Here is a 20,085-nt window from a genome sequence, read left to right as displayed (position 1 = left end):
AAAAAAAAACTGTTCACTAAATGAAGTCAACATTTTTCCTTGCAGAGGAGGGAGTCCAGCGCCTCACACACGCTAACCTAGCGATCTGCCACTGAACTGCTTTCCCAGCTCAAAGTCAACTTTTTAAAATGTAACTTCACATACAGTTATGGATTTCCTGTTTCTCTTTAAAAAGCTGAAAATTCCAGCAAAGTGAGGCGGAGGCGGAGGGCAGCTCATCAAAGCGGCTCATCACCCCTTTCGGCTGCTACCAGCTACGGGACCCCAGCAATGCCCTCTGTGCCTACTTGTCTACTCTGTGGAATGGGAATATAAACAACGCTTCCTGCCTGCTGGGCTGTAAAGGTGAGATGGGCCAACATTGGCAAAGCAGGGGCAGGGGCATGGCTCAGTGGTGGAGAACTGGCCTGGAATCCATCAGTGAGGGGCTAGCAGCATGGCTCACTGGAAGAGCACTTGTCTAATAGATGCAAAGTGCCCAGTTCCGTCCCTAGCACCAAAATAAATAAATAACAAAGCAGCAGCCAAGGCCATACCCGGCATAGCAGGGTGAGTGGAAAATAAGCTTTCCTGGGGAAAGGAAGGCTTGAATTCAATTCCCTTCTCCGTCCTGTCTGGGACACTCATTTCTGCTGTGGGTCTGCAACCTTCCCCTGCTCCCAGCCAACTCTTTCTCTGTTCCAGGACTGCAGAGAAACTTGAGCTCAAGGATGCCACCAGGTGGTGACACAGCTGGAGTGTGCCTAGGCCTGTGTTCTTTCCAATGGGGACGTTATATCTGAAACACATCACTCCTCAGAGCTGGGGATGGAACCTGGGGCCTTGCACAGCCCCCAAACCTGATGTCTAGAATTCTTTGATGTGACCTAGGTTAAATAAGAGGACCCATTGCTGCTGAAATTGTTCTGTGGGTAAAGCACTTGCCTCAAAATGGTAAGGACCTGAATGCAGATCCTCAGAACCCACATAAAACCAGATGCCGTGGCTGGAGTCTGTCACCTCGGCAATCCTGTAGCAAGACAGGAGACAGAGCCTGGAGACTCCCCACAAGTCTGACCACGGATAGCCTGGCACACAGAGCTGTAAATGGCAGCCCTGTCTCAAACAAAGAAAGGTGAGACCTGACTCCTGAGGGTTCCTCTGACCGCCACTGTCTTGAGACACACAAGAAGTTCATGCACAGGGAGGGAGGGAGGGAGGGAGGGAGAGGGGGAGAAAGGGGGAGAGAGAGAGAAAGAGAGAGAGAGAGAGAGAGAGAGAGAGAGAGAGAGAGAGAGAGAGAGAGAGAGAGAGAATAAAGACAGAATAAAGAGGAGGGGAGCCGGGCAGTGGTGGCCTTTAATCCCAGCACTCGGGAGGCAGAAGCAGGCGGATCTCTGTGGGTTCAAGGCCAGCCTGGACTACAGAGTGAGTTCCAGCAAAGGCGCAAAATTATACAGAGAAACCCTGTCTCGGAAAACCAAAAAAAAAAAAAAAAAGGGGGGAGAAGGAAGAGGAGCAGAGGATAGACTCTGATGTCAAGCCGGCAACTTTCCTTAATGCAAAGAGAAAAAACACAATTCTGCTCTTGTGATGTTGGATGACTGACATAAAAAACACAGCTCCTGGGATTCGTTTCATCAGTCACCCACCCCTTATCCCGACACACGCCTCAATGCTCAAAAGCCCAGCCAACACTAAATGTCCACAGAGAATGGTCCTACCCTGTGTCTCTAGCTGTCACCTCTGCTGGGCTACGTCCCAAGGCTCAGGAACCCCAGTCATCTACCTAGGCCTTTGAAGAGAAGCCAGCCCTAGATGCCCATCACCACCTCCCGGGCCCTCCCAGGCCTTCCTGAACTGTTACCTGAATGAATGAGGGGTGACAGCGGACGTTCTGTTCACCCAGCCTCGACGTGATCACGGGACACTTCATTATGTAGCGATCACTCTGCTTCAACCTTCTTGCCCCTTTTTGAAACATTCTGATTTCCAACCTGTAATTTGCTTTCTGGAAGTCAGGCAAAATTCACACGTGCAACCGAAAGAAGGAAATGCAGTTAATAGGCCACAATTATGGGTCAGCCTCTGTTCACAGTAGGCATGATTAACGCAGGCCTCCTGGAAGCCTGTCTCACAGAAGAGCTGAAAAGCAAGGGACTGGGGAACTTGTCAGACTCTGGCCTGTGGCAGTTCAGCCCCCAGAGGGGAAGCCCCTAGGGAAGTCCCTGGGCCAGGGAACTGCTGTATCTTTCAGGAAGGTCACTCTTAAAGAGGAAGCATGGCAGTTTGTATCCTCTCATTCCTGACAGCAGACAAGTATCTGCCCACAGCCTGTTTCCTTCGACCCCAGTAAGAAATCCCTTGGTCCCATTTTACAGCCAAGGCAGTTGAAGCTCCACAGATGTGAACAACTAAGGAAACAACAGCACGTGGCCATCTCGGCAACTGAGCTTCAACATGTCAGGCCAAGGGGTCCCACAGGTACCTAGACTGTCTTCCTTCATCCCTGCAAGAAGCCCAAATGTGAGCCCTGGAGTAGGGGGTAAAACAAGGTATGGGGGGGGTCAGGGGGAGGGGCCCTCAGGGAGGGTAGTGATGACAGAAGAGAGAGGAGCGGTGGCGCTGCTGGAGAGAAGGTGGTAAGCCAGGCATGAGGATACACACCTGTAATCCCAGCAGTCAGGAGGCTGAGGCAGGAGGATCCAAGGACTGCTTGAACTACAGAGTGAGTTCAATGCCAGCCTGTGCAGGGAGACCCTGCCTCAAAATAAAAGGTTGTTTTTCTTTTGAGGCGGGAAGGGCTGGAGGTGGTGGTGCACACTTTAGTCCCAGCACTTGGGAGGCAGAGGCAGGCAGCTCTCTGTGAGTTTGAGGCCAGCCTGGTCTACATAGCTAATATGTTCCAGGCTAGGGTTTATAATGGGACCCTGTCTCAAAGCAACGACAAAAAAAAAAAAAGCTAGAAATGTAACTCGGTGGATGTGCACTCACCTGGCATCCGATCATACATGAGGCCCTGAGTTCTGACCCCAGCCCTGAAAATAAATAGTTTCTCAAACCCACCTCTTTCTGCACAAAGCAGCCAGAGTACAGCGCTCGGAAGATAAAGCCGCCCTCATGAGCAGGATGCAAGAGGAAACCACATTTGGTAAGAAGAGAATCCAGGTGGCTGGGGGCCCTCTTGGTGCCTGTGACAGAAACACACAGGACCCTGGGAGAACAGCAGAGGTGAGGTCAGGAGTATCTGACACCCAGACATAAGCCCATGGCTGCTCTGCTCGGGAGCACCAGAGAACAGCAAAGACAGAAGTCTTGGAAGGAAGCCTGTTGGTTCTGCCAGACATACATGCCGACTCCCCTCCCACCCACCTCCCAGCTCTGAGCGCAGCCTGGGTTGTAGAAGCTGTCTCTCGCTCCTCTCCTCCACTGTGGTCTGTTTCCCCCAGCAACACACAGAGTTCCATGCAAGCCTGCAGCAGATCACTCCACTCTCCATTGAGAGACCCATGTGAGGGTCATCTAGGCTTTCAGTGTTCTCCCTCTGCCTTAGCCACACTAGCCTCCCTGTTACTTCTAACGCATCGTGGGTGCTCTCGGGGCTTTTCTATTGGCTGCATCTTGTGCCTGGAACATTCTTCTCGATACCTGTGTGGCTCAGTCCACCACACTCAAGCCTTTAAGTAAATCCCCCTTGTCAACGAGGCCTCTGCCAGCAGAGCCTCCGTCACCCCCTCTTAACCTCGCCCCTCTCTCAGGCCCCCTTTCTGCATCACACATCACCACCTCGCCTGCTGAAAAATGTCTATGACTACAGAAATGGTCTTGTTGCCCTCCACTCAAATGCCAGCCCCACGGCGCCAAGAGTATTTATCTGTTTTGTTCTCTGCCGTATGTATCCCAGCGCCTTAAGCTGCGTCTGGCGCATAGAGGGCTCTCAGTAAACATTTATTGGATGAGTAAAACACAAAGAGGAATATCACTGAGCAGAGGGATTACAGGCAGTTTTCATTATCGTCTTTAGATTTCTTCTGTTTCCGTAATTATCTTGTGTTGCTTTTGAGGTGATTTTTTTTTAAGTCCTCCACCCTCCCGCCCCAAGCCCACACTTTCATATCTCAGATAGTTGATGGGAGATGAATACGCCCTTGCAGGAGACAGCTCCAGCAGCCTGGATGTGGGGGACTCTCTGGTGACATGCTTTCCTTTTAAGAGCGTGCAGCCTTCATGACTATCTTTAGCAGGAGATCAAGGCCGAGCCTGTGGCTCTGAAAGGCAGATCACTGGGGAAATAAAGTGTCTAAGGCTGGATGTGCAAATTGACCCAGATCGTTTTAGTTTCCCATTCACGTCTGCACTTTGTAAATATTTGCCTGCATCCTGCTGCTCACACCTGCTTGCTGTCCCTTCAACTTTATGGAAGGCAGCAGGCAGCATCGTTTCTGCATCCCCACCTGGCGCTGGTGAGGAAAAGAAACACTCTTCCTCCGAAGCCACAGGTGTCTCTGACAGCGCCTAAAACTAATGGCCTGTGGCTGGCTGCTGTGACTAATTCCCTGATTATTGACTTTATGATTTTACACTTAAAACTTCTTTATAATAACACACAGAAATGTTTAATGGGCTCTATCCAGAGCCATAAAAATTACTTATTGAACAAGCGTTTTAAAACTATTAATCTATTGTTTTCCATTAATAATGGCTTTCCAAAGAACAGGCGACAGCTTAATGTATCCTCCACGTTTTCCCCTGGAAAAGTGGCCTTTTAATACACAAACGCCGCTCCAGTTCCAGAGGCATCGCCGGCTGACTGACCATCCCAGGGCCAGTTCAGGATTCAGGACACACCAGTCCCAGACAGCACTTTAGAATTTCCAGACTAAGCCAGGAGTGGTGGCTCGCACCTGTAATTCCAACACCAGGAGGACTGAGGCCAGTCTGGACTGCATAGAGAGTTCTAGGGCAGCCTGGACCACAGCATGTGATCCTGACTTAAAAAACAAAGGAAGAAAGAAAAAAAATTCTGAGATGGGAAGAAGGCTTCCCTCCTCAATTTCTTCTTTTTTGTACAAAATAAAGGAAAAATTGGGGTGTCTTACTTACGACCTTACTCTGTGACCAAAGGTACAGCAGGAGGTGAGCTGCAGGCACATTCGCTCTATTCGGCTCCTTCTGGAAGTTTCCAGAAGGTCTTCCCACTTTGCAGGTTTTGCTCAAAGTTTTCTGAAGGTGATAATGTGCCCTTCGTTTGGCTTGTTTTAGGCATGAGATCCCCCCGCCAAGCATGAGATGGTGGTTCCAGTGGATAAGACTCACGGGCCAGGGACTGGAGAGATGACTCACAGGCTGCTGCTCTTCCGGAGGACCTGAGTGGGCTCCCAGCACTCACATGGTGGCTCACAGCCGTTTGTAGTCCCAGTTACAGGAGATCGACACCGTCTTCTGGGCCCCACTAGCAATGCATGTGTGTGGTGCACATACTTGCAGACAGGCGAAACACCCATATGCATTCGATAAAGGTTTGGAATGAATTGTGGACCAGCAAGATGGCTCAGTGGGTAAAGGCACTTGCCACCAAGCCTGATGACCCGAGCTCAATCTGGGATCCACATGGTTGAAGGAGAGACCCAAGTGCTGCAAGTCTTGCTCTGACCTCCACATGCACACTGTGGCACATGTTTATAAACACAGTATTTTAGCGTGCATGCACACACAGACACACAACTAATAAGCAGAATTTTTAAAGAATCCATTTTTTTTAATTGTCCCATTAGCTTCACAGAAGGATTTAAGTGTAGGGGCATACTAGCACCTGATGGGCACTTCAATCCAGGTTGGAGGCCTTTTGCCCACTGAGCAAATATCTACTAGGGGTCTCCTAAGCATGAGACAGAGACCTTAATCCTGGAGGCACCTCAGCTGTCAACGTGGAGCACAGGGCTGTGCCTGCTCCCAGCGACCTGCTGGTGGCACTGATGACGAGCATGTGAACAAGGTCTTTTTAAGTAGGACCACGAACTGAGAGGAAATGGGATGAGCGAGGGCTGTCTTGGAGAAGGCCAGGGCAGCCCTGGGAAGGAAGGAGCATGAAGCCCAGAGAGAAGCTTTCCAGGGAATGCAGCACCCGTGCCCTGGTGTGAGGAATGCATTGGGAACCCTTAACAAAGGCTCCAGGCAGTCAATGGCTGAGGACTGGAGAACCTGGGGGCTGAGAAGATGGCTTACCTGGCAGGTGCAGGACCCTGGCCAGCCACTGCCTCAAACCCTGCACGTGGCTCCTCGGGATCTGCAGGGTCATGTAGTCGGAGAAGCACTCAACCTTCCCTGTGGGATAAGAAGTCACTTCTGAGGCGGTGGAGAGGACACAAGGGAGAGACAGCAAAGGAGGAAGGATGGACAGACTTCCTTCCAGCACCGCTGCAGTGACCAGCCGGGAGAGGAGTCACCTCTGCTTCTAGCCAGTGTCTTATGGGGAGACAGGAAACAATGTGATTTACTAGTGAGTGTAGGCACCGGAGTCAGAACATCTGGGCCTAAATGCCCACCGTGTGAGCGTGCGTGCGTGCGTGCGTGCGTCCATGCGTGCGTGCGTCTGTACATGTGTCTGTTGCTCAGTCTGTGTCTTCCCAGAATTGATTGTATCATAGCGATGGGAATGATAAGGATATGGATAATGATGACGGAAGGCGACAGTCATGGTTGTGATGATGGCGCCGGTGGTGACTCCGACCAATATTCTTTCTCTTCCAGAGTCTGATAGCAGTCTTCATTCTTCCGCCAGGCTGAACTGTAACTGAGGTCTGACAGTCCCTCGAGTGAACACGGAAACCTGAGGGCCTCCCCGTTCTTATGCCACAGTCCCATCCCCTCTCTCAAAGATGAGCTGAGTAAGGGAAAACATAGGGGCTGAGGACAGCTTAGTGGGCGAGAGCTCCTGCTGAGTAAGCATGAGGGCCTGAGTTCGAGTCCCCAGCACCCACGAAAGCAGCCACAGGTGACCACATATACACCGCCCACCTCAGTGCCGACGGATATGGAGACAGGAGGATCACCAACTTTGTTCCAGGGTCAGTGAAAGAGCCTGTCCCAAAGGAACAGGGGCAGAAAGGGACGGAGCAGGTCCACTGACACTCTCCTCTGGCCTCCGTGTATGTGAAGAGGCACACACACCCAGACACATGCATCTATCATACACATACACACAAAATAAATGAATTTGTAAAAGGTGAGGGCTGGGCCGGGCGTGGTGGTGCAGCAGCTCAGGAGGCACAGGCAGGCGGATCTCTGTGAGTTCGAGGCCAGCCTGGTCTACAGAGCGAGTTCCAGGATAGACTCCGAAGCTACACAGAGAAACCCTGTCTTGGAAAACCAAAAAAAAAAAAAAAAAAAAAAAAAAAAGGTGAGGGCCAGTGTGAGATGGCTCGGCAAGTAATGGTACTTGTCACCCAACCATGTCAACCTGCCAACCTCATTTAGAGTCTCAGAATCCATACGCCTTAGGTCCCTATGGCTGTGATGAAGACACATGGTCTAAAGCAACCTGGGAAGAAAAGGGTTTATTAAACTTAGGGCAGGAGCTTAGGGGCAGGAATCCAAGCAGGCCATGGAGGGGCGCTGCTTACTGAGTTCTTCCCCCTGCTTGTTGAGCCTGCTTTCTGATACAACTCAGGACCACCTGCCCACAGGCGGCATTGCCCACGGTAGGCTGCTCCTCTACATCAATCATTAATCGAGAAAATGAAGGGCCAGGTATGGTGGCGCACACCTTTAATCCCAGTCCTCAGGAGGCAGAGGCAGGTGGATCTCTGTGAGTTCCGGGCCAGCCAGGACTACACAGTGAGACCCTGTCTCAAAAACAAACACACAGAAAACAAAACAACAACAACAACAACAACAAAAAAAAAAAAAAAAAAAAAAAAGCCTACACCACTTTGTGGCTGGAGAGATGGCTCAGGGGCAGAGCACTGGCTCCTGAGTTCAATTCCCAACATTCACATGTTGGCTCACAACCGTCTATACCTGTAGTCCCATGGGATACGATGGCCTCTTCTGGTGTGCAGATAAAGCATGCAGACAAAACACTCACAGACATAAAGTACGTGATAAATAAAATAAATACAAAGGGAGGGAGGGAGGGAGGGAGAGAAAATGCCTCACAGATTTGCCTATGGCTTTTTGATGGAGGCATTCTCTAATTGTGGCTCCTCTTCTCAGATAACTCCAGTTTGTGTCCGGTTCACATATGCGTACACACACACACACACACACACTCTAACAATAATGATAAAATTGGAAGTTCTTTTTTAAAAGTCAGCAAGGAGCGTGGGGAAGGACCACGGCACAGGGCTTGGCCCAGAATGAAATGCTCAACAGATACCTGTTCCTCTTGTGGTGTCTTCTGGGTGGTGAGTGAGTGGCTGACGATGGAGACCCCAGATTCTGCTGCCTGGTTGGAGTCTGTGCCCTTCCACCCGTTGTGGGGAGATTGAAGACAAGCCCCTCCCTCCTCTGAAGTCTAATGTAAAATGAGTTAGTGATGCCTGTGTGGTGACACGCGTCTTTAATCCCAGCACTTGGTGGCAGATCTCTGTGGGTTCAAAGCCAGCCTGGTCTATATAATGAGCTCCAGGCCAGCCATAACTATCTATTGAGACCCTGTATCAAAAAAAAAAAAAAAAGAGCCTGGTGGCGGTGGTGCACGCCTTAAATCTCAGCACTCGGGGGGCAGAGCCAGGCGGATCTCTGTGAGTTCTAGGCCAGCCTGGGCTACAGAGTGAGATCCGGAACAGATACCAAAACTACACAGAGAAACCCTGTCTTAAAAAAAAGAAAGAAAGAGGGCTGGAAAGATGGCTCAGAGGTTAAGAGCACTGGCTGTTCTCCCAGAGGTCCTGAGTTCAATTCCCAGCAACCACATGGTGGCTCACAACCATCTGTAATGAGATCTGGCGCCCTCTTCTGGCCTATAGGCATATGTGCAGGCAGACCACTGTATACGTAATAAATAAATCTTTAAAAAAAAAAAAAAAGAAAGAAAGAAACAAACAAACAAACAAAACAAAACAAAAGGTCAGTGGACACCAAGACTCCCAGACTCCATGCCGGGTCTGGTACATGAGCCTGTGCCGGCTATTTCCAAACAAGTGCTTCCTCGAGGAGAGGGAGCCCTGACTCTGGCTCCAGCCATCCCTGGGAACCCAAGCACTTGGCTAGTGCTAGCTGAGAGAGGGGTCTGCCTTCCCAGGCTAGTGCTGGCTGTGAATGCTTTCTGCTGCCATGTAACCGCAGCAGGAAGAGGGGGACCGCCCAAGGCCTGTGTGAACAGAAAAGCATGATTGATTTACCTGTCAGAGCTCCGTGTGCCGGGTGAGGCCTGTCCTTGTTTGACCCGAAGGGGAGGATCCATGGGAACACAGCATGTTGAATACAAGCCAGACAGATGGCCCTGCAAGGAAGAGAGAAGGGTGTGGACTGGGTGCCCAGCCCAGCAGGGCTGCCTGCCTAGTCTGACTTCAGTCAGTCAGGCAGTTAGATCTCATCTTTGGTTTTGTTTTCTTTTACTCTTTGTTTTTAATGTTGTCTTGTGTTGTGTCTTAAGACAAGCTTTCACCATGTAGCCTAGGCTACCTTTACCTCACTAGATAGCCCAGGCTGGCCTCTGACTCGTAGTCCTCCTGCCTTTGCCAACCAAGTGCCCCGGTTACAGGTGTGCGATATCTCAATCACAGTCCATTCAGTCGGTTATATTTATGTATATATGGATTTTATTATTTTTTATTTTTGCTCTGCTGGGGTCAAATCCGGGGCATCAGAATGCTAAGCAAGCGCTGTGCCGCTGAATTATACCCGCGCCCCAGAGATATATGGTTTGCATGCCTCTACCATGGGCAGCAGCCCAGACAAAGAAAGAAATGAAAAGGGGTCTCCCGTAGCAATCAAGCACGGAGAAGAGACAGGGTGGGGACACAGAGAACCTGCGGCCAGGAGGCTGAGGGAGGCTGTTTCCTGGAAGGTCAAGCTAAAGAGATAATTTCCAAAAAGGCAACATTGTGATTCTCATACAGATTGTTTTAAGTGAATCCATGGATTTTATTAAATCATTATTAATGAGAAAACCCTTCAGATTTACAGCCAGCTCAAAGGAGAGAGGAAAAAGAAAAGACAAAAGAACAGACATTTTTTTTTCTAGATGCAGGATGTTGGAAAGAATTTGCAAACAGACTGGAAACTAGCATAGGGGAAGGCAGAAATTGTCTGAATGGAAAGCCCTCACATGCCCCAGAGTTGTCTGCAGCTTAAAGCATCACAAGGGGCTGGACAGATGGTAAGTATCTGCCAGGCAAGCATGAGGACCTGAGTTTGGATTCCTAGTGTCCATGTAAAAAGCCACCCATGGTGACGTGCACCTGGAATCCTAGCACTGACGAGGCAGAGACATGTGGTTCCCGGGACTCCCTGGCCTGCTAGTCTGTCTGGATTGGTGAGCTCCAAGTTCAGTGAGAGATCCTGTCTTTTGGGGTTTGTTTGTTTTTCGAGACAGGGTTTCTCTGTATAACAGCTCTGGATGTCCTGGAACTCACTTTGTAGACCAGGCTGGCCTCGAGAACTCACAGAGATCCGCCTGCCTCTGCCTCCCAAGTGCTGGGATTAAAGGTGTATGCCATAAAGGTGTATGCCAACACCACCCAGCGGAAATCCTGTCTTAAAAAAAAATAAGGTAGTACAATAGAAATCCCTGAATGCCTATATTCACAGTAGGCAAGTTATGGATAGCCTCAACAGATGAATGGATAAAGAAAATGGTGTATTTGTAAACAATAGAATTATTCACTGTTTCTCAACCTAACAGATAAGAAAATTGTGTCATTTGCAGGCACAGATAGATCAAATAAATCAGAGTCAAAAGACAAAAAAAAAAATAATAATAAGTAGCACCAGCGTGGTGGTCACATCTTTAATCCCAGAACTGGTAGTCAGAAGCAGGTGGATCTCTGTGAGTTCAAGGCCAGCCTGGTCTACAGAGTGAGTTCCAGTCCAGGCAGAGCTACATAGTGAGACGCTGTCACAAAACATCAGCAACAATGACTCAGAATAAATAAATAAACAACAAAACAAAGGAAAGTGGAGAGCAGTGAAAGAGGAACTCAGTGTCTACCCCTAGCCTCCACACATATGAGTGCACACATGCACCCCCACATACACTCTTGTACATATGTGCCTCCTTTGACAAGGTAGATACACACAAACATGTGTACACACATGTAACCTATAAATAATAAATAAGAAAAATAAGAAAGCATCACAAACTAAGGTAAGGAAGGTTGGAGTCAGAGAGAGAAAATGTCGGCACTAACTAAGCAAGCCATTTCCGATGGACATAGCCAATAATTGTTAAACACCTTAGGGCCTGTGAGGTGGCTCATCAGGAAAGGCACTTGCCGCCAGGCCTGATAAGCAGAGTTGGATCCCCAGAACCCACATGGTGGAAGGAGAGAACCAACTCCACAGAATTGTTCTCTGATTCCACGTGTGCAGTAGCACATGGGTATGTGAGCATGTACATCAAGATAAATCTATGTTAAAAACAAAGAAATAACTCTTTTTGTTTATTTCAAAGTTTCTACATCAGATAAAACATCACTAACCGGGACTGGAGAAATGGCTCAGCAGTTAAGGGCACTGGCTGCTCTTCCAGAGGTCCTGAGTTCAATTCCCAGCAACCACATGGTGGCTCACAATCATATATAGTGGGATATCTGATGCCCTCTTCTGGCATAAAGTCGTATTGCAGAGAGAGAACTCATACATAGAATGATAGCTCAGTGGTGGAGTGCTTGTCTAGCAAGCGCAAGACCCTGGGGTTTGGTTCTCAGCTCTGAAAAATATAAAATAAACTGAATATAAAAAAAATCACTAGGGGGGCTGGAGAGATGACTCAGAGATTAAGAGCACTGGCTGCTCTTCCAGAGGTCCTGAGTTCAATTCACAGCAACCACATGGTGGCTCACAACCATCTATAATGAGATCTGGTGCCCTCTTCTGGCCTGCAGGCATACATGCAAGCACAACACTGTATACATAATAAATAAATCTTTAAAAAAAAATCACTAGGGATGGGCGGTGGTGGTGCACAACTTTAATCCCATTTAATCCCAGCACTTAGAAGGCAGAGGCAGCCAGATGTTTGTGAGTTCAAGGCCAGCCTGGTCTACAGAGTGAGTTCCAGGACAGCAAGGACTGTTTCACAGAGAAACCCTGTCTTGAAAAACAAAAACAAAAAAGCTGTGGCATTTGAGCCAAGATGAGATAGCAAAGAATTCCAAGCTTCAATCCAGGGAGGTGCATTCCAGTCAGAGAGAACAGCAGGTACAAAGCCACAAGCATGGGGAATGAAGCTCACAACCAGCTGTAACTCCACTTTCGGGGTACCTGACACCCTCTTCTGTCCTCCATGGGCACTGCACACATGTGACGCACTTATATGCAAACACATAAAACATTTTACATCTAAAAATATTTTTTTAGGATTATAAAAATAAATAACTACAAATGCAGGTGTGGTGATTCACGCCTATAATCCCAGCACTCAAGAAACTGAGGCAGGAGGATTCCTATGAGTTCCAGACCAGACTGGACTACAGACTAAGACCTTGTCTCAAAAACAAAAGCAAGCCAGGCGGTGGTGGTGCATGACTTTAGTCCCAGCACTCGGGAGGCAGAGGCAGGTCTATAGAGCAAGTTCCAGGACAGGCTCCAAAGCTGCACAGAGAAACTCTGTCTCAAAACAGAAAACAAAATCAAATCTCAGCCTTTTGAATAAGATCAAGTGTGAAAAAAATGCATGCATACCTACATGCCTAATGTGCATCCAGTGGCACACTAGGCCTGGCTCACATAACAAGTACCAGAACAAGTACCGGTGGGGTTACATAGCACAACTCCACCTCACCAAAAATAAACAAACAACAACAAAACGCAGGGGTGTGCCTAGGGCTGCAGTGCTTGCTTAGCATTCAAAGAGCCCAGGTTTTTAGCAGTCAAGAGTGTGTACCACCCTTGAAGAACACTTCAGTTCCTAGCACACACCACACACACTGGGTGCTTAACAACCATCTGCAGCTCCAGCTCTGGAGACTCTGAGGCCTTCTTTTGGCCTTCGTGAGGTCTTGTACTCACATGCACATATCCCTACACAGACACAGACACAGACACACACACACACACACACACACACACACACACACATGAAATTTTTTAAAGATGAAATAGATGGACATGGTGGTGCTTGCCTTTATTCCTGGCACTTGGGAGGCAGAGGCAAGCAGAACTCTGTGAGTTCTGCAGTGCTGGGCATAGCTCTCAGGACTCTGTACATTCTAGATAGGCTCCATACCAACCCGAGCTACAGCCTCAGTCTCCAGAGCAAGTTTCAGGCCAGCCAGGGCTACATGGTGAGACCTGTCTCAAGATAGATAGATAGATAGATAGATAGATAGATAGATAGATAGATAGATAGATAGATAGATAGATGGATGAGAGAGAGACAGAGACAGAGACAGAGACAGAGACAGAGAAGAGGCTGGAGAGATGGCTCAGAGGTTAAAAGAACTAGCTGCTCTCCCAGAAGTCCTGAGTTCAATTCCCAGCAACCATATGGTGGCTCACAGCCATCTATAATGAGATCTGGTGCCCTCTTCTGGTGTGCAAGCAAACACACAGATAGAATACTGCATACATAATAAATAAATTTAAAAAAGATTTTTAAAAGAGATTTATTTACTATGTATAGTGTTCTGCCTGTATGCATGCCTGCACACCAGAAGAGGGCACCAGATCTCACTTATAGATGGCTGTGAACCACCTTGTAGTTGCTGGGAATTGAACTCAGGACCTCTGGGAGAGCAGTCAATGCTCTTAACCTCTGAGCCATCTCTCCAGTTCCATAAATAAATAAGTCTTTTTTAAAAAAATCCACTTTTGAAGGACTATATCAAGAACCTAAACTCTCCTGAAAGACAGCCTCCTTAAGTGTCATTTGGGAACTAGCCCTGGGGTCAATGCAGTACCTGGAAGAGCTGGCAGGAGCCAGGCCAGTGAAAAAGCTCCAGCTCTCAGAAGCTGGGAAATGGGTTCAACCCACCACTTTCAGACGTCAATATTATCTAAGGCTGATCCCACAGCAGCTCAGCGACCCAGCAATCTCATTCCTACAGCATCTCTGGCACAGTGCCCAAAGAGGCATGCACGAGGCTGTCCACAGAGCAAGGCTGTTCCCTCAGACTGGAAACCACCCAAATGCCCATCAGCACTGGGTGCACTGGGATCTGTTCTCCCTGTGAGAGGCCAGAGCACAAGAAAAGGCAATATGCCGCCGCCGCCGCCGCAATGAATGTTCTGCTGAATGGAAGAAGTCAGATGTGCATGAGCATCTAGTCTGTGACTGTATTTATAGAAAGGTCAAAAATAGACATAGTCATTGCATTTGGGGATGCAGATAGTGGCTCCTCCAGGGAGGAAATCGGAAGTCACTGCGGCAGGGGGTGACTAGTCTTCCAAGTGTAAAGGAACAATTGACAAGCTCCTGAGTGGACCCAACAAGTTACTGTGTTTCTTCAGCAAAAAACTGAATATTCTCTAGAAGGTGCCTCTTTCATTATCTGTGAGCTATCAGTAGGAGCTACGGCACTCTGAGCACTGTGGAAATTGTTCTTAGCCAGAAAAATGTGAAGCAGGGTTGGGGCTATAGCCCCGTTGGTAGAATTCTTATCTGGCATGCATGGAACCCTGGGATGGATCCCCAGCACTCCAGAACACCAGGCTTGCTCACCAGTGCCTGTAACCCCAGCTCTTGGGAGGTGGAGGCAGGAGAATCTGAAGTTAAAAATCATTCTCCTCTACATGACAAGTTTAAGGCCAGCCTGGGCTACATGAGAAAATGTCTTTTTTTTTTTTTTTAAGTAAATTATACCCAGGTGGGGTGCAGTTGGTTGCTGATCTGTGGCTCTGGTCTAGTTTTGCCTCCATTTAGGGAGTTAATTTCCACATTCTGGACTGCCTGCATTTGTATCTGCTCTGGGGACCTCTCTTTTGAACTGAAGACAACCTTTGATAAAAATCTCTGAAAAGTGCTCATATTTCAATTTAGTTTTTTCAGTGCTAGGTAATAGATCATAGTATCTTGCACATGTGAGACTGTCACATTGTTACTGCTTTACATTCCCAGCCAGAGACTTAATTTTTTTTTCAAGTAGAGGGTTTCAGATGTAGCTCATTGGTTCAGTGTGTGGTTACATGGTATGTATAAATCCCTGGATTTGATCCCCAGTGGAAAATGTATGTGAATTCCTATTTGTATATTGTAGATATATACACATATGTATATGTGTATGTATATGCAAATATTTAAACTTATTTTTAAAGATTTTTTATTTTATTATGTATACCATGTTCTGTCGGCATGTATGTTTGGATGCCAGAAGAGAGCATCAGATCACATTATAGACGGTTGTGAGCCACCATGTGGTTGCTGGGAATTGAACTCAGGACCTCTGGAAGAGCTGCCAGTGCTCTTAACCTCTGAGCCATCTCTCCAGGCCTAAAGTTATATTTTAAGTAATCGATCCAAGTGTGCCTGCATATAACTCTAATCTCAACACTTCAGAGGCTGTGGCCAGAAGAATCTGAGCTTTAGGCCTGTCAGGGCTACATGGAGAAATTCTGTCTCAAAAACAAAAACAAAGGGCTGGAGAGCTGGCTCAGTGGTTAAGAGCACTGGCCGCTCCTGCAGAGTACCCAGACACCCACATGGCGGCGGCAGTTCCAGGAAGTCTGTTGGCCTGTGAGCACTGCATGCATTTGGTGCCCTTACAGACATGCACGCAAAACACTCATACACATGAAAGCAAATAAGTATTTAAGACAAAAATGATAAGAAAGGACACTAGATTTCCATCAGAGGCCACTGTCACTGAGGCCTCTGGTTCTTGAACGTCACATGAGTTGAGAGTCAAGGCTAGGGTACCAATCAGATCGACTGCCAAGGCCCTCAGTCTTCCAGAATAGGTTAGCAAAGAATGTCTAGACTAGTGGTTCTCAACCTTCCTAATGCTACGACCCTTTAATATAGTTCCTCATGTTGTGGTGACCCCCAATCATAAAATTATTTTCCGTGCTATTTTTTTTTCCGGTGCTATTTCATAACTGTAATTTCGATACTGTTACAAATTGTATCTGTATTTTTTTAAGATTTATTTATTTATTATGTATACAGCATGTATGACTGCAGGCCAGAAGAGGGCATCAGATCTCATTACAGATGGTTGTGAGCCACCATATGGTTGCTGGGAATTGAACTCAGGACCTGTGGAAGAACAGTCAGTGCTCTTAACCTCTGAGCCATCTCTCCAGCCCTGTATCTGTATTTTCTGATGGACTTAGGTGACCCCTGTGAAAGAGTCATTTCACCCAAAGGGGTCATGACCCACAGATTGAGAACTGCTGGTGTAGACAATTCCCTAGCCTGTAATCTGAGCCGGGCCTGCAGCCTGCCAGATTCAACTGCCTACTCTTCACCTATCCACTGCACTCAAAACCCAGGGTAAAGCCAGGCATGGCGGCACAGCCCTGCAATGCCAACACTCTGGAAACAGAGGCCAGAATACCTGGAGCTTGAGGCCAAGCCTGAGCTATGCACCAAGAACCTATCTCAAACTAAAAGCAAGCCAGAGAGGTACCCCCTTTCCAGACACAACCTGGTACTATCATCCCTGCCCCAGGTTCTGCTGCCTCTGCTGGAGTCTCCTCCTGGCTCCCAGCAGGGGGCAGCACTATTGCCATTTGATTAGTTTGCAAAGCAGAAGTGAATCCTGAGATGTAGCCAAAGCAAGATTCCCCCAAGAGCAGGTGAATCTGCTGCTAAAGGCCAGGAGACCTGGGAAAGGAGAAACAAGCTATGTGGCCGATGTCTGTGCCATCCTCTCCTCACCAGTGCTGATAAACAGGAAAGTGCATTATATCAGCCTTGGTAGAGCAGGGGGCATCCTACACTCCCTCAATCTCCTCCTCCAGCTCCCCCTAGAAGCGAGATTCCAGCTTGGCCTTTACAACTCCTGAACTTTCCTTTCCCAGCCTAGGGATAGACATGACCCTTCACGTCCCAAAGCTGAGCCCCACACTGAACAGCTATGAGAAGTGGGTGGTTCCTGGCACAGGACCCGGGCCTCCTCCAGCTTGCCCACCCCACCCAGCTTCTCCATGGCCCTCATTGTCCGCAGATCTACAAATGTCACAAAGCACACAAAGCCCTGCAGTGAGGAGCCCGGGGCCGACTGCCAGCTACTGTTGACCTTCAAGCTGGTGGCAGAGACCTCCCTCCTGCTCTGAGTGGGTTTATTCTGTTCTTCAGTGGTACTGGAGACTGAGTCCTGGGCTTGCGCATGCGACACTAGTACTCCCCGGGACAAGGGATGGTGTGGAGCCTGGGGAAGGTGACAGTGACTTTGGCCAGACCTCCCTTGAGAAGACTGACTTCTGCAATGCCTCCTTTTCATTCCTGTCCCCCTGCAGCCACAGACATAACCAACCCTCATCCACCCACCTCTTCCTCTTCAGACATGAAGCTTCTGGATTCTGAAAGAAAACACTTGGTTTCTGCTCCAAAGGGCACAAAGGAAGCTCAGGGGTCCCCTGGTCTCTCAGTTCCCATGAGGACCAGACAAGACCCTCTTGGGAGGCCTGGGTAAGACTACTTACCAGACAACTGGCACTGACCCCCACATCCTCAGCCTGGTGGCTCTCTCTCCCCTGGAGGAGTTTATCTAACGGTATTCCCAGCTCATAAGTAAAAGGCCAGCCTGTCTTCTTCCCTTGGTTGCCAAGGGTCACTCAAGTACCAGCCAGGTGCCAGAATGCACAGATAGGTGTCAACATCTCCCAACTGCTTTGTGTCCCCCAGGGTGGCATTAACTGCTCTATTTCTGAGACCTCAGAATATTGGAGTGCTGTTCTTTGTTGCTGTAGAAAACATCATGACCAAAAGCAACTCAGGAGGAAAAGAGTTTATTATGTCTTCCACTTAGAGTCTATCACTGAAGGAACCCAGCAGGAATCTGCAGGAACCTGGAGGCAGGAACTGACGCAGAGGCTCTGGTGGAGTGCTGCTTCCTGGCTTGATCTCCATGACATGCTTAGCTTGCTTTCCCACACAACCAAGGACCACCAGTCCAGGGGTACCACCATCCACAGTGGGCTGGGCCTTCCCACACTGATCATCAATCAATCAAAAAGAAAAACAATGCCCCCACAGACACAGCCACAAGCCGATCTGATGGAGGCAGTTCCTCAGCTGAGGTTCCCGCTTCCCAGATGGCTCTAGTTTGTGACAAGAACTAACTAACTAACATACATGCTGAAGGGTGTAGCTGAGCAGTAGAGGGCTTACCTGCCACATGGAAGCCTTTGGGTCCCAAAGAAAAAGAAGAGAAGGAGGAGAAAGAAAAGAAGAGAAAGAGAAAGGGGGAGAAACAGGAGGAGTGAGGGGGACTGGGAGGAGGAAAGGGGAGTCAACAGGAACTATGTTTGGAGGTGGAGTCTTTTTCCTTTTCTTTTTTCTTTTTTTTTTCCCGAGACAGGGTTTCTCTGAGTAGCCCTGGCTGTCCTGGAACTTCATACATGTGCTCCAGCAAGTGCTGAGCTGGAGCCCCGCGCCTTCTGTCTGTGTACTGAGAAGGGTCTTAATAACTTGAGGGAGGCCCTGAACTCACTCTGCAGCCCTGCTGGCCTTCAGCTTTCAATCTTCCCGCCTTAGCCTCCCGCACGACTGGGGGCCCTGTACCCCTGAGCCCGGCTGCATTTATCATTCTTTAATTAGACTAAAAGGAAATTATGCCAGTTATCTCAGAATTGGGGATTTGGGGAAAACTTTTTCTTAAAACTAGAGCTCTGTTCACTTACATTTTAACAACACACACACACACACACACACACACACACACACACACACACACACACGGTTTGTGTAGGTCAGAGACAACTTGCAGGAGTCAGTTCTCTCCACTGTGTGTGTGTGTCCTAGGGAGCTGAGTCATCAGGGCTGGTGGTGTGCACCTTTAGACACTGAGCCACTTTACTGGACCTCCCCCATTTTATTCTTTTGTCTTTTTTTTTTTTTTTTTTCAGAGCTGAGGACTGAACCCAGGGCCTTGCACTTGCTAGGCAAGCGTTCTACCACTGAGCTAAATCCCCAAACCCTCCACCATTTTGTTATGAAATTTTTCAAAACACAGAAGAAACTGAGCAGGGTCCAAGGAAAACTCTTGGACCTATCTTCTAGAATCTCCTTCCTTTGTTGGGGTTTAGCTTCCTCCGTGGAGACCATGTCCTTAACTCAGCTCTGTGACAACTTTAATCCCACGCTGCCCTGGGTAATCCTGAGCCACCTGAGAAGACATGGCTGGAACCTGGACCTCAGTGTGAGTCCTGAAACCGTGTCATCCATGGGCCCTGCTCACACACAGGTGGGACGTGCTCATCACACCAAACAGAAGCCCCAGGATGGAGACACACAGCTGGCTAAACCTTCACAGACCCTTGTGAAGCACCCACTTCAGACAACCCCACACAGGAATGCCAAGGCCAGGCCAAACATCCTGGGTACACAACTCCCTCACCTGCGAGAGACCCTGTGAGGACCGCCGAGGCTCTTGTTTAAGCTTTAGAAAGAGAAGATGCAGCTGGCAAGATGATTCAGTGTGTAAAGACACTTGAAAGCTTGAGGTCAGTCCCTGGGACCTGAATGGAGGAAGGAGAGATCAGTTCTTACAAGCTGCCTCTGACCTCTGCACAGGTACCACGATGCATGCCCTCCCTATATACACATACTCAGACAAGTAAATAAATAAATAGAATTTTTTAAAATATTAAATAAAATAGAGAAGGAATTATAAAGCAAATTCTCTTCCCTTTTGACAACATAAACCTCATTACACACACACACACATCTCTACAGAAATAGTCACATGCCTTAGCATGCATCTTTACACACATACACACACACACACACACATACACACACACATACACACACACTTCTAGAATATTCTTAGAGAA

At 48.3% G+C, this 20,085-nt stretch overlaps 1 protein-coding gene across 1 annotated transcript in view; it reads right to left on the bottom strand.

Moving 5' to 3' along the window:
• Positions 1-17,243, bottom strand: part of C2H1orf127 (chromosome 2 C1orf127 homolog) — a 31,716-nt gene extending 14,473 nt beyond the window's left edge. Inside the window, exons 1-4 of the mRNA XM_037203356.1 lie at positions 17,132-17,243; positions 6,205-6,324; positions 3,046-3,170; positions 1,847-1,990 (exon numbers count right to left, since the gene is read on the bottom strand). Coding sequence (XP_037059251.1) covers positions 1,847-1,990; positions 3,046-3,170; positions 6,205-6,324; positions 17,132-17,243 — 501 coding nt within the window. The remainder of the gene's footprint in view (positions 1-1,846; positions 1,991-3,045; positions 3,171-6,204; positions 6,325-17,131) is intronic.
• Between the last annotated feature and the right edge of the window lie 2,842 nt (positions 17,244-20,085).

The sequence above is a fragment of the Peromyscus leucopus genome, chromosome 2 (assembly GCF_004664715.2).
Source record: "Peromyscus leucopus breed LL Stock chromosome 2, UCI_PerLeu_2.1, whole genome shotgun sequence".
Taxonomy (NCBI): Eukaryota; Metazoa; Chordata; class Mammalia; order Rodentia; family Cricetidae; genus Peromyscus; species Peromyscus leucopus.
Note: the sequence above shows the minus strand (reverse complement) of the source record. Positions and strands in the feature narration are given on the sequence as shown.